Below are 14,685 nucleotides of genomic sequence, written 5' to 3'. Positions count from 1 at the left end.
TTAGTTAGTTAGTTAGTTAGTTAGTTAGTTAGTTAGTTAGTTAGTTAGTTAGTAGTTAGTTAGTTAGTAGTTAGTTAGTAGTTAGTTAGTTAGTTAGTTAGTTAGTTAGTTAGTTAGTAGTTAGTTAGTTAGTTAGTTAGTTAGTTAGTTAGTTAGTTAGTTAGTTAGTTAGTTAGTTAGTTAGTTAGTTAGTTAGTTAGTTAGTTAGTTAGTTAGTTAGTTAGTTAGTTAGTTAGTTAGTAGTTAGTTAGTTAGTTAGTTAGTTAGTTAGTTAGTAGTTAGTTAGTTAGTTAGTTAGTTAGTTAGTTAGTTAGTTAGTTAGTTAGTTAGTTAGTTAGTTAGTTAGTTAGTTAGTTAGTTAGTTAGTTAGTTAGTTAGTTAGTTAGTTAGTTAGTAGTTAGTAGTTAGTTAGTTAGTTAGTTAGTTAGTAGTTAGTTAGTTAGTTAGTTAGTTAGTAGTTAGTTAGTTAGTTAGTTAGTTAGTTAGTTAGTTAGTTAGTTAGTTAGTTAGTTAGTTAGTTAGTAGTTAGTTAGTTAGTAGTTAGTTAGTTAGTTAGTTAAGTTAGTTAGTTAGTTAGTTAGTTAGTTAGTTAGTTAGTTAGTTAGTTAGTTAGTTAGTTAGTTAGTTAGTTAGTTAGTTAGTTAGTTAGTTAGTTAGTTAGTTAGTTAGTTAGTTAGTTAGTTAGTTAGTTAGTAGTTAGTTAGTTAGTTAGTTAGTTAGTTAGTTAGTTAGTTAGTTAGTTAGTTAGTTAGTTAGTTAGTTAGTTAGTAGTTAGTTAGTTAGTTAGTTAGTTAGTTAGTTAGTTAGTTAGTTAGTTAGTTAGTTAGTTAGTTAGTTAGTTAGTTAGTTAGTTAGTTAGTTAGTTAGTTAGTTAGTTAGTTAGTTAGTTAGTTAGTTAGTTAGTTAGTTAGTTAGTTAGTTAGTTAGTAGTTAGTTAGTTAGTTAGTAGTTAGTTAGTTAGTAGTAGTTAGTTAGTTAGTTAGTTAGTTAGTTAGTTAGTTAGTTAGTTAGTTAGTTAGTTAGTTAGTTAGTTAGTTAGTTAGTTAGTTAGTTAGTTAGTTAGTTAGTTAGTTAGTTAGTTAGTTAGTTAGTTTACTTTTACCGATTTTATCATATTTTAAAAAAATACTTCACATTTTTTCTTTAATCTACAATTTACCACAAGTAACGGTAATTTGCATTAAAAACGCTTATTTCCAGCAAATTACCAGAAATAACTATTGGCAACACTTTCAACATGGTGAATTTCTTTAAAGCAGACAAGCAAAAAAACTTTCGAGTCGAATTTCTTGTTTTTCCCAAAATACTACTAAAGAAAATTGGTTTTTCCAATTATCCTACTGTTTCCTCTTTTTTTTGTAAACAAAAGGATAAAAACTTGTTAAAAAAAATGTAAAGATTCATAAAAATTCCTTAACATTCTATTAAAAAAAAGAAATAAAATGTTTAAAATGTTAAAATATAAAATAAGAACATAAAAGTGTTGCAACTAGAAGTATTACTATTTGGGGGTCATTGCTGGAAGCAATGATTCCATGGGTACGTGAAAAATTTGCAGAACGTCGTGCCAAATGGCTGGCGGCCCGTAATAAACGTTCCACGAATAAAAGTGAAGATGAAGATGATAATTCATCGACTAGTGCCAGTGATATAGCGCCCAGACTGCATCGTCTGCAAGATAATCCCGAAGAGTCGGCCAATAGTTCAAACGCCACCGTAACGGTAGCGGCCCCTGCCAGTGGCCGTTTACCACTAACACCACAAACCGCCCATAGATCAATGAGAGGGTCTTCAGCAACATCACATTGTCATCATCATCACCATTCATCGTCATCATCATGTTCCTTGACCAACTCAACGTCTAATAATATTAAGTTAAATAAAATGTAAGTGGGCCGAGAGAATTAAGTTTGATTTGGATTATTTTTTATTACAACAAGTGTCAAAATTTTCAGTTATGCAAAAATTACGAAATTTATTTGCAAAGTACTTAATTTTCAATGGAATCTGTACAATTTTTATAATTTTTACTAATTGCAGAAGAAGTTCTCGTCGTTCTTCGGCTGCCTCTTCATCTGTGGGTTCTTGCCACAACAACGATGATGTCCTTAAAGGTCCATCCACCAAAGAGCGTATCAAGGTACGCATTGTTTGTCCTTCGGCCCGTATTTTGGTTTTCCAAACGGATATCAATAGACGTTTGCTAGAGTTAAAGAGTGAAATACTTTTAGAGCTTAAAGATGATATGGGCTCTATGCCCCTTTTCGCCACAGATCCACGCTCGCTGGGTCCTAGGTTTCGTTTACTAAAGGCTGATTATCAGGGTTCGGAGCTAAATGAGAATTTGACATTGGCTCAATTGGAGATAGGCAATAATGATACTTTAGTGTTGGTGGCTAAACGTAATCATTTGCAGAATTTAATGACTCAAACGCGAGAGACGCGTACACCGCCCGAGGTTGAAATTGAAATGGCTACGAGAAGTTTGCCCGTACGTACCAGTGAGATACCAATGGTTGATATTAATGAGATATTTCAACAGTCTAATGTAAGTGGAATATTTTTAAAATTTGTCAAATTTAAAGAAACCTTTTTGAAGTAGAATAGAACAAGAACTGAAGTAGAACTGAACTAGATTTGAACTAGAACTGAACTAGAACTGAACTAGAACTGAACTAGAACGAACTAGAACTGAACTATAAGAACTGAACTAGAAATACTAGAACTGAACTAGAACTGAACTAGAACTGAACTAGAACTGAACTAGAACTGAACTAGAACTGAACTAGAACTGAAACTAGAACTGAACTCGAACTGAACTAGAACTGAACTAGAACTGAACTAAACTGAACTAGAACTGAACTAGAACTGAACTAGAACTGAACTAGAACTGACTAGAACTGAACTAGAACTGAACTAGAACTGAACTAGAACTGAACTAGAACTGAACTAGAACTGAACTAGAACTGAACTAGAACTGAACTAGAACTGAACTAGAACTGAACTAGAACTGAACTAGAACTGAACTAGAACTGAACTAGAACTGAACTAGAACTGAAACTAGAACTGAACTAGAACTGAACTAGAACTGAACTAGAACTGAACTAGAACTGAACTAGAACTGAACTAGAACTGAACTAGAACTGAACTAAACTGAACTAGACGAACTAGAACTGACTAGAACTGAACTAGAACTGAACTAGAACTGAACAGAACTGAACTAGAACTGAACTAGAACTGAATCTAAGAACTGAACTAGAACGGAAACTAGAACTGAACTAGAACTGAACTAGAACTGAACTGAACGAACGGAACGGAACTAGAACTGAACTAGAACTGAACTAGAACTGAACTAGAACTGAACTAGAACTGACTAGAACTGAACTAGAACTGAACTAACCTGAACTAGAACTGAACTAGAACTGAACTAGAACTAAACTAGACTGAACTAGAACTGAACTAGAACTTAACTGAACTGAACTAGAATGGAACTAAGAATTGAACTAGAACTGAACTAGAACTAAACTAGAACTGAACTAGAACTGAACTAGAACTGAACTGGAACTGAACTAGAACTGAACTAGAACTGAACTAGAACTGAACTAGAACTGAACTAGAACTGAACTAGAACTGAACTAGAACTGAACTAGAACTGAACTAGAATTAACTAGAATTGAACTAGAACTGAACTAGAACTAAACTAGAACTGAACTAGAACTGAACTAGAACTGAACTGGAACTGAACTAGAACTGAACTAGAACTGAACTAGAACTGAACTAGAACTGAACTAGAACTGAACTAGAACTGAACTAGAAATGAACTAGAACTGAACTAGAACTGAACTAGAACTGAACTAGAACTGAACTAGAACTGAACTAGAAATGAACTAGAACTGAACTAGAACTGAACTAGAACTGAACTAGAACTGAACTAGAACTGTACTAGAATTGAACTAGAACTGAACTAGAACTGAACTAGAACTAAACTAGAACTGAACTAGAACTGAACTAGAACTGAACTAGAACTAAACTAGAACTGAACTAGAACTGAACTAGAACTGAACTAGAACTGATCTAGAACTGAACTAGAACTGAACTAGAACTGAACTAGAACTAGAACTGAACTAGAACTGAACTAGAACTGAACTAGAACTAAACTAGAACTGAACTAGAACTGAACTAGAACTGAACTAGAACTGAATTAGAACTGAACTAGAACTCAACTAGATCTGAACTAGAACTGATAGTATTGACTATATATAGTCTTGGCAATACTTAGTCTTGACTATAGACAGTTCTTGATGAAATTCTGATTTTTGTACCAAAAAGTTTTCTTAAATTTCTCTTCCAATTCCAGTTGCAATTTGATGTCCGTAAAGTTTTAATTTCCTTGGCACAAGCCTCATCCGTTATTATTGGTTCCGGCCCCTATGCTAATCGTTTGATAGCCATGCTCAAGCAAAAACTTATCAATAAACGTAACTATCAAAATGATACTCTACAGTGCCTTGTGGACATGGGTTTTAAAAAAGAAAAGGCTGAATATGCTCTAAAAATACACAAGTAAGTGTTAAACAAGAAACTAAAAGGAAACAAGATTTAAAATTATTGCAAAATTTGGTTTGATTACAGCAATATCTATTCAAATGCTTTGGAATGGCTTATTTTACGGCAATCAGAAGAGATGGGCATAGAAGAAACGGTCATGGGTTTGCCAAGAACTAATTCTATAGCCTCACCATCGGGTATAATGTCAAATGATGTAAGTTGTGTGTTAATTTTTAAAAATTCTTTAAAAGTATTCATGATTATTTGTGTTTTTTTAACAGGGTCCTATTGATAATATAGCAGCTTTATTAGAAATAGTGCGTATTTATAGTCATCGTGATATACCGCCCACACCGGAGACCATACAAAATCTTGTCGAAATGGGCTTTCCTGAAACAGAAGTTATAGAAGCTTTAAAAAAGACTTGCAATAATAAGGCAGCTGCTTGTGAATGGTTGTGTGGTAATCGTACCGGTAGTTTAGTTGAATTACGTGAAGGTTTAGCCCAAGATTCTCCCATATTAAAAACAATACTTGAATTACCACAAGTACAATTGAGCCTAAGCAATCCCAAGATATTATTAGGTAAGTTTAAACACTTTTATTTTTTTAATAAATTATTATATAGCAACATAACTTTCTTTTTGGCTCAAATAAATAAAGCCTTTTTAGCAATATTGGAAAATGAGCATACTATACGTGTTTGGGGTGGTGATAATGATACCACCTCGGTGATAACACATATCCTGCAAAAATACCATGAAGAAAAACATGTTTTAGGCATCAATCAATTCTATAGTAGTCGATAGTTTCTTTTTAATTTTACAATTCTATTTCTTGGTTTTCTTTAACAACTTGTTAACACTAAAAAAATCTACTAAATACTTAGAAATAAATACAATTTTTATTTCAGTTTTCTTCTATAACTTAAACCATAATAGTAATTATTAATTAAATTATTCTATTAAATAAGATTGACACCACCTAAAGCCCCCAACAAACACAAATTAATTGCAAAAATAAAAACAACAACTTTTTAGCTTAACATTTACTCTTAGTTAATATTTTATAAACATTACTAACGCACAGCCTCTTAAATTTATAGTAAAACTTAATGAAAAAGTAAAATTATTAATTTGTAGTTGTTATGCTTTTTTAAAAAAGTCTTTAGCTTTCTTAAACTAACGTTTTAAACTAAAATTTAACTTATTAACAAAACAAAATATTAAAAAAAAACAAAAGTGCAATTCTCTTAAAAAACATAAATAAATAAAATATATTTACAATTAAATATTATACACCAAAAAAGAAAAAAAAAAACAAATAACAACAAGCATTATCAAATCAAGTAAAACTCATCATCATCATCAAATCATATTAAATTAAAAATAATGAAACATATTGTAGATGGTACCTAATTTTAGCATTTTAGCTTTTAAACAAACAAAAAAACACAAACAAATATAAAATTTTAAACCACAACAAAAAAATAACAAATTATCATGCTTTTGAAACCCATAAAAAAATATAAATTTTAACCCAAAATATTCTTAATTATAAACTAAAATTTATCGTATTATTACTGCTTATGTGTATGTTTAATAATTTTGATAGTTTTAAACACTTAAATTAAAACTAAATTATGCCAAAAAAAATTAAATAATTAAACAAAAAATTATTAAAATAATGATCTCTACTTTTAAATAAAGCAAACAAAAAAATCTTAATTTTGAAATAAAAATTAAAATAATAATAAACAATAAAACAATCAATTTTAAAAAAGTATCAACTAAACATCTGTAATGAATTATTTACGAGCATAGGTTATCTCAGAACAGCGTTATAGACTTTAGATTAGACTAAACTGAACTAGAACTTAACTAGAAATGAACTATAACTGAAAAAGAACAGTAGTAGGACTGAACTGGAAATGAACTCAAGTTGAGTTACTCAACTATAAATTAGAACTGAACTAAAATAGAGCTGAATATGAACTCAATAGAATTGAACTAAAACTAAATTAGAACTGAATAAGAACTGAACTAGAACTGAAGAAGAACTGAACTAAAACTCAACTAGAACTTAACTAGAACAGAACTAAACTAGAAGTGAACTAGCACTGAACAAGAACTGAACTAGAACTGAACTAAAACTAAACTAGAACAGAACTAAACTAGAACTGAACTAGAACTGAACTAGAACTGAACTAGAACTGAACTAGAACTGAACTAGAACTGAACTAGAACTGAACTAGAACTGAACTAGAACTGAACTGGAACAGAACTAGAACTGAACTAAAACTGAACTAGAACAGAACCGAACTAGAACAGAACTAGAAAAGAACTAGAAAAGAACTAGAACAGAACTAGAAGAGAACAAGAACAGAATTAGAACAGAACTTGAAAAGAACTAGAACAGAACTAGAACAGAACTTGAATAGAACTAGAACAGAACTAGAACAGAACTAGAACTGAACTAGAACTGAACTAGAACTGAACTAGAACTGAACTAGAACTGAACTAGAACTGAACTACACTGAACTACAACTGAACTAACTGAACTAGACTGAACTAGAACTGAACTAGAACTGAACTAGAACTAACTAGAACTGAACTAGAACTGAACTAGAACTGAACTAGAACTGAACTAGAACTGAACTAGAACTGAACTAGAACTGAACTAGAACTGAACTAGAACTGAACTAGAACTGAACTAGAACTGAACTAGAACTGAACTAGAACTGAACTAGAACTGAACTAGAACTGAACTAGAACTGAACTAGAACTGAACTAGAACTGAACTAGAATTGAACTAGAACTGAACTAGAACTGAACTAGAACTGAACTAGAGCTGAACTAGAACTGAACTAGAACTGAACTAGAACTGCACTAGAACAGAACTAGAACAGAACTAAAACAGAACTAGAACAGAACTAAAACAGAACTAGAACAGAACTAGAACAGAACTAGAACAGAACTAGAACAGAACTAGAACAGAACTAGAACAGAACTAGAACAGAACTAGAACAGAACTAGAACAGAACTAGAACAGAATTAGAACAGAACTAGAACTGAACTAGAACGGAACTAGAACTGAAATAGAACTGAACTAGAATTGAACTAGAACTGAACTAGAACTAAACTGAACTAGAACTGAACTGGAACTAAACTAGAACTAAACTAGAACTGAACTAGAACTAACGTAGAACTGAACTTGAACTGAACTACATAGAACCTAACTAGAACTGAACTAGAACTGAATTAGAACTGAACTAGAACTTAATTAGAACTGAACTAGAACTGAACTAGAATTGAACTAGAACTCAACTAAAATTAAACTGGAACGGAACTAGAACTGAACTGGGACTGAACTAGAACTATACTAGACTGAACTAGAACAGAACTAGAAGATTATAGTCTAGTCTATTGTCTATTCTACAGTCCAGTTTATAGTCTAGTCTGGAGTCTTTTCTATAGTTTAGGCTATAGTCTAGTTATGGTCTAGTCCGGATTACTGTCTATTTCTTGAAAATTATTTGAATTAAAACAAATTTGTTTACTTTTAAATAACATGTTTTCGTTTTATTAGACGTTTGGTTTTTCAATACATTTTAATTTTTGTGGTTTTGTGTTTGTTTTATTTTTTTTCGTATATAAAATAATTTAAATCGTATTTAAGCTTAACAACAAAATTTTCTTAACTAATAATAAAAGTTTTTTTATTTTTTGTTCTTTTGTTAATATTCAACTAAAAACTAAACTTACTAACTGTACAAAGAGGTGGTTGGTTAATTTTTTTAATTTTCAGTTTTGTTCTTCGAGGTTAGTTTAATATTTTACAAATTTTACATAAATACAAGTTTTTCTTATTTTTAGGGATAATTTAGAGTTAAAATTAAAAAGTTCGTTCGTTAAATCGTTAAATTTTAAATAAATCGTTTAAAAGAAATTAAAATTAAAAAGAACACAGCTGTAGAGAAGAAAAGTTGTAGAAGGTTTGCAAACAAAATTTTGAGATAAAAAGCCAAAAATTTTTGAAATCTTTTTTACAGCATAACTTCAATATCTTCTTGAAAGCAGGAGGCAGGCTATAGAAAATTAATAAAATTGCAGCAGGCAAAATAAAAAAAGAATAAATTAAAAAAATAAACATTTTGAGTAAAAAAATTAAATTAGGAAAAAATTATAATTTATTTATTTATTTAGAAAAAGTGTTTTTCATAAAATTAGATTTATATTTGCATTCAATATGAATGGTTTAGTTGTAGCATTAAGGTTAAAAGGTTAAAATATTAATATTATTTTGTAAGAAACAATACATTGAAATGAGAAATAATTTGACAATACACAATTATTTAATAGTTTATTAAATTAATAAATTAAGTAGTTAAGAGGGGAATACAAAGTTTATAAAGTTATAATTAGTAAAGTTAAAATTAATATGGCTTTTTAGTTCAAGAGTTTTATGTTAAAGGTCAGACTTGACAAAAAGTCTTCTTTTTCAATCAGTAAAACAATTATTCCAGGTTTTAGTATTTTTTGTTAAAATGATGCTTTATAAAAGGGGGGGGGGGGGGGGTCTTCTATGGTTAATTCCTTTAGCACCTTCAGATCGCGTTTCGTTTTCTAAATTCAGACTTAAATCGTATATACTTATAAACTAAATTAAAATTATTTTCAATCAAACAAAATTAAAAAAAAAAATGCTCAAGAAAACTCATAAATGGAAATTAAAAAAATTTCCCTTCAAAAATTAAAAACAAAAACTTTGTTAAACAAAAGTGTCTTTAAGTGTAACAGGTGCAAAAACTCCAGTGTGTATATAGATATGTTATGAAATGAAATCTATTTTTGAATATGTGTTAAAAATATTAAAGTGGTAACAGTGGATGTTGGCAATGATGACAATAATGATTAAACGTACGTTACAATTCATTTTCCATATTGGAACGTACGTTCTTAAGGACATTGTGTGTTTTGAGTATTTGATTTTTAATGTCTTTTTCAATTTGTGCCTTGCGTTGATTAGCATTGCGTAGTTTTTCATATGTGTCTTCAAAGGCACGTTTGGTGCGTAATAATTTACGACGCAATTCAGCGTTTTCTTGTTCTACCTTTAGGCAATCGTGTTTCTTGGCCAGCTGCTGTGTTGTCAGTTGTCCATTGTTGGCATCTGTGTTATTATTGGAAGGTTTAATGTTTTCGGTACTGCTGTCATGGAGACCTGAAAGGAAACAAATATTTAGAAATATATTTTAAACAAAAGACTGTAAGAAGAAATTTGATGAAAAATTTAACAGAGAAAATAAGGCAGTATAAAGACTATAGATTAGGACTATAGACTAGACTATAGACTAGGCTATAGACTAGACAATAGACTAGACAATAGACTAGACTATAGACTAGACTATAGACTAGACTATAGACTAGACTATAGACTAGACTATATTATAGACTAGATTATAGACTAGACTATAGACTAGACTATAGACTAGATTATAGACTAGACCATAGACTAGATTATAGACTAGACCATAGACTAGACTATAGACTAGACTATAGACTAGACTATAGACTAGACTATAGACAAGACTATAGACTAGACTATACCCAAGACTATAGACTAGACTATAAACATAACTACAGACTAGATCATAGACCAGACCAGAGTCATAGTCAATAGTCTAGTCTATAGTCTACTCTATAGTCTAGTCTATAGTCTAGTCTATAGTCAGTCTATAGTCTAGTCTATAGTCTAGTCTATAGTCTAGTCTATAGTCTAGTCTATAGTCTAGTCTATAGTCTAGTCTATAGTCTAGTCTATAGTCTAGTCTATAGTCTAGTTATAGTCTAGTATAGTCTAGTCTAGTCAGTCTAGTCTAGTAGTCTAGTCTATAGTCTAGGTCTATAGTCTAGTCTATAGTCTAGTCTATAGTCTAGTCTATAGTCTAGTCTATAGTCTAGTCTATAGTCTAGTCTATAGTCTAGTCTATAGTCTAGTCTATAGGTCTATAGTCTAGTCTATAGTCTAGTCTATAGTCTAGTCTATAGTCTAGTCTATAGTCTAGTCTATAGTCTAGTCTATAGTCTAGTCTATAGTTCTAGTCTATAGTCTAGTCTATAGTCTAGTCTATTAGTCTAGTCTATAGTCTAGTCTATAGTCTAGTCTATAGTCTAGTCTATAGTCTAGTCTATAGTCTAGTCTAGTCTATAGTCTAGTCTATAGTCTAGTCTATAGTCTAGTCTATAGTCTAGTCTATAGTCTAGTCTATAGTCTAGTCTATAGTCTAGTCTATAGTCTAGTCTATAGTCTAGTCTATAGTCTAGTCATAGTCTAGTCTATAGTCTAGTCTATAGTCTAGTCTATAGTCTAGTCTATAGTCTAGTCTATAGTCTAGTCTATAGTCTAGTCTATAGTCTAGTCTATAGTCTAGTCTATAGTCTAGTCTATAGTCTAGTCTATAGTCTAGTCTATAGTCTAGTCTATAGTCTAGTCTATAGTCTAGTCTATAGTCTAGTCTATAGTCTAGTCTAAGTCTAGTCTATAGTCTAGTCTATAGTCTAGTCTATAGTCTAGTCTATAGTCTAGTCATAGTCTAGTCTATAGTCTAGTCTATAGTCTAGTCTATAGTCTAGTCTATAGTCTAGTCTATAGTCTAGTATATGTCTAGTCTATAGTCTAGTCTATAGTCTAGTCTATAGTCTAGTCTATAGTCTAGTCTCTAGTCTAGTCTATAGTCTAGTCTAGTCTATAGTCTAGTCTATAGTCTAGTCTATAGTCTAGTCTAGTCTATAGTCTAGTCTAGTCTATAGTCTAGTCTATAGTCTACTCTATAGTCTATACTCTATAGTCTAGTCTATAGTCTAGTCTATAGTCTAGTCTATAGTCTAGTCTATAGTCTAGTCTATAGTCTAGTCTATAGTCTAGTCTATAGTCTAGTATATAGTCTAGTCTATATTCTAGTCTATAGTCCAGTCTATAGTCTAGTCTATAGTCTAGTCTATAGTCTAGTCTATAGTCTAGTCTATAGTCTAGTCTATAGTCTAGTCTATAGTCTAGTCTATAGTCTAGTATAGTCTAGTCTATAGTCTAGTCTATAGTCTAGTCTATAGTCTAGTCTATAGTCTAGTCTATAGTCTAGTCTATAGTCTAGTCTATAGTCTAGTCTATAGTCTAGTCTATAGTCTAGTCTATAGTCTACTCTATAGTCTAGTCTATAGTCTAGTCTATAGTCTAGTCTATAGTCTAGTCTATAGTCTAGTATAGTCTAGTCTATAGTCTAGTCTATAGTCTAGTCTATATAGTCTATAGTAGTCTATAGTCTAGTCATAGTCTAGTCTATAGTCTAGTCTATAGTCTAGTCTATAGTCTAGTCTATAGTCTAGTCTATAGTCTAGTCTATAGTCTAGTCTATAGTCTAGTCTATAGTCTAGTCTATAGTCTAGTCTATAGTCTAGTCTATAGTCTAGTCTATAGTCTAGTCTATAGTCTAGTCTATAGTCTAGTCTATAGTCTAGTCTATAGTCTAGTCTATAGTCTAGTCTATAGTCTAGTCTATAGTCTAGTCTATAGTCTAGTCTATAGTCTAGTCTATAGTCTATAGTCTAGTCTAGTCTATAGTCTAGTCTAGTCTAGTCTATAGTCTAGTCTATAGTCTAGTCTAGTCTATAGTCTAGTCTATAGTCTAGTGTATAGTCTAGTCTATAGTCTAGTCTATAGTCTAGTCTATAGTCTAGTCTATAGTCTAGTCTATAGTCTAGTCTATAGTCTAGTCTATAGCTAGTCTATAGTCTAGTCTAGTCATAGGTCTAGTCTATAGTCTAGTCTATAGTCTAGTCTATAGTCTAGTCTATAGTCTAGTCTATAGTCTAGTCTATAGTCTAGTTTATAGTCTAGTCTATAGTCTAGTCTATAATCTAGTCTATAATCTGGTCTATAATCTAGTCTATAGTATAGTCTTTAGCCTATTCTATAACATGGTCTATAGTCTAGTTTTAATTCAATTTGTTTTTCTCCCCACACTTACCTTCTTTCTCATCCGATTCAGTACTACTAAGTTGTTTCGAGGACGGACTCATTTCCACGGTCTTCAATTGAGGACGTTGTACACTATTCAGTTCCACACTACTAACACGTCCCGCATCACTTTCTATACCCAAATCGGGTGATGAATTCTGTATACGTTGCTCACCCAAGCGCTGTTGAGCCACGAGGCTTTGTGCATTAGCAGCAGAGGAATGCGGTAGGGGTACTTCTTCGGAAGTGTAACCGGATTGGCAATTTTGATCGTCTGGCTTAACCAAACGTTGTTTAGTTTGCAAGACGGCCAAACGTTCGAGTAGCGATTGCTGTTCTTGTTCCAAATGATCAATTTGTTGTTGCATTTGTAAACGTTGTTCTTCATGTTGGTTTATTTCCAGGGTTAATTCTTCGACACGTTTTTCCAATTGCAGTTTATCATTTAGAGCCTTTACACGTTCCATAGCGGCCTTGGAGGCTCTTAAGGTGCTTTCATCGATTTGTTTTTGTAGATTACGTGAGGTTAGTTCAGATTCTACCAGGGTTTGTTTAAGTTCCTGCTCATTTTCCTGCAAACAATCGATGGTTCTTTGAGCTTCTATGTATTGTTTTTGTAATTCATTTAGTTGTTGTGAACACTCTTCGTAGAGTTGTTTTGCTATGTAATCTCTTTCGAGACATTCTTCATATTCTTGTTGTTTCTCCATTAGAGTTTGTTGCAATTGTTGTTGCATTTCTTGTTTGAGGGCGTTCAGTTGTTGCTGCTCTCTTTCGGCTGCTTGCTGCAGAGCTTCTTCATAGGTTTGTTTGACAATTTCCATATCGGCCTTTAGGGAATTGATTTGTATTTCTGCTAATCTTGACTCTACCGTAAGGCGTTCACGTTCTTCTTGTAGTTTTTCTAGAGAACGTGACTTTTCATCGATTTGCCTTAACAGCAAGGATTCATTGTTTATATTACTGGGTTCTTGGGAACCTATGGCTATTAGATCATGATGCAGTTCTTCATTGCGTTGCTTTAGTTGCTCCAATTCTTGATTGGCTTCTAATACTTTCAAATTTTCCTTTTTCAAACGATTATCAGCTTCCACCAGCTGGCATTGGATTTCGAGAATACGTTGATCTCTCTGCTGAAGCTGTTGCTCTAATTGGGCAATGCGTTCTTGGCTGCGGGCCTTAAATGAGCGACTATTCGATTCACTGTAGTCACTATCGGTTTCATTGTGTTGTGCCGCCAAAGGCTGCTCTTTGGCCATCAAGGAGGCTGAATGATCTTCTAATCCTATGCGAGCCAAGGACACCTTACGATCAGGCTCGGACCAGGCTTCGGATTCACTTTCCCTATTTTCCGCCATCATGGGCAAAGGCAAAGAACGTCGCTCCTTCTTTGAATCTGCTGTACGGCGTTTATCCAACTCCTTTTTAAGAGCCTTATTTTCAGCCTTAAGTATTTCGATAGACTGGCCGTGTATGTCTTCGTGTGAATTGAAAGTTTTATTTTCCAAATCTATATCTAAGTCACCCAGAATATCCGACAAATTATGCAATTCTGCCAAACTTTGGTCAATCATAGAAAGACCCGAAACCGATAAAGTCATATTAAGACTCTTGGACAAGTCCAAACTACGATCCACTGCCCTACGCATAGCCTTGCGTTTCTCTACCGCCAAAACACCCAAAACATCTTTGTGTTTGAGTAAAGAATTAAGGAAACCAGCCAATTCTTCCAGGCGGGTAGATAGAGTTTGACACAAATCGGCACATTGACGACGCCATTTCTCCGCAGTCTCTGCATCCAAACGGGCCTGCTTCAGTTCAGTTTGCAGTTGAGCTATTAAAGCATCATTTTGTCTTTCTGTACCCAAACGTTGTATTAAAATATCCACTTTACGCTGCAATAGCTTATTGCGTTGTAATGCCTTGGTATATTCCACATCAGAGAAAGACTGTTGTAACTCACCATTCACCTCTCCTTGACTAACATTGTGCGTCTGAGGCGACATAGGGGAAGTGGTGGTTTTGTTAAGGATTTTATTGAGACGCTCAATTTCACGATTTTTCTCCCAAAGTTCTTTGTTAACAAGATTCTGGAGTGATAAAAGATAAAGATTTAATAGG

At 32.5% G+C, this 14,685-nt stretch overlaps 2 protein-coding genes across 9 annotated transcripts in view; one reads left to right on the top strand and one right to left on the bottom strand.

Moving 5' to 3' along the window:
- Positions 1-14,685, top strand: part of LOC119605085 (ubiquitin-associated domain-containing protein 1) — a 48,511-nt gene that overhangs the window by 308 nt on the left and 33,518 nt on the right. Inside the window, exons 2-7 of one of the 3 annotated variants that reach the window (XM_037958023.1) lie at positions 1,201-1,886; positions 2,041-2,548; positions 4,358-4,563; positions 4,633-4,762; positions 4,830-5,133; positions 5,212-5,928. In XM_037958023.1, the coding sequence (XP_037813951.1) occupies positions 1,528-1,886; positions 2,041-2,548; positions 4,358-4,563; positions 4,633-4,762; positions 4,830-5,133; positions 5,212-5,357 (1,653 nt within the window). In that variant the 5' untranslated portion in view covers positions 1,201-1,527 and the 3' untranslated portion in view covers positions 5,358-5,928. The other 2 variants (XM_037958025.1, XM_037958024.1) reach the window with 2 other exon arrangements.
- Positions 8,116-14,685, bottom strand: part of LOC119605083 (centrosomin) — a 71,016-nt gene continuing 64,446 nt past the window's right edge. For 3 of the 6 annotated variants that reach the window (XM_037958014.1, XM_037958018.1, XM_037958019.1), the window contains 2 exons: positions 12,575-14,654; positions 8,116-9,771 (listed from right to left, as the gene is read on the bottom strand). In XM_037958014.1, the coding sequence (XP_037813942.1) occupies positions 9,473-9,771; positions 12,575-14,654 (2,379 nt within the window). In that variant the 3' untranslated portion in view covers positions 8,116-9,472. The remainder of the gene's footprint in view (positions 9,772-12,574; positions 14,655-14,685) is intronic. The other 3 variants (XM_037958016.1, XM_037958015.1, XM_037958017.1) reach the window with 2 other exon arrangements.

The sequence above is a fragment of the Lucilia sericata genome, unplaced genomic scaffold, assembly GCF_015586225.1.
Source record: "Lucilia sericata isolate MDLA Ls3-8-SP2 unplaced genomic scaffold, ASM1558622v1 Contig000456F_arrow, whole genome shotgun sequence".
NCBI classification, from domain to species: domain Eukaryota; kingdom Metazoa; phylum Arthropoda; class Insecta; order Diptera; family Calliphoridae; genus Lucilia; species Lucilia sericata.
This window is presented reverse-complemented; position numbering and strand designations above follow the sequence as displayed.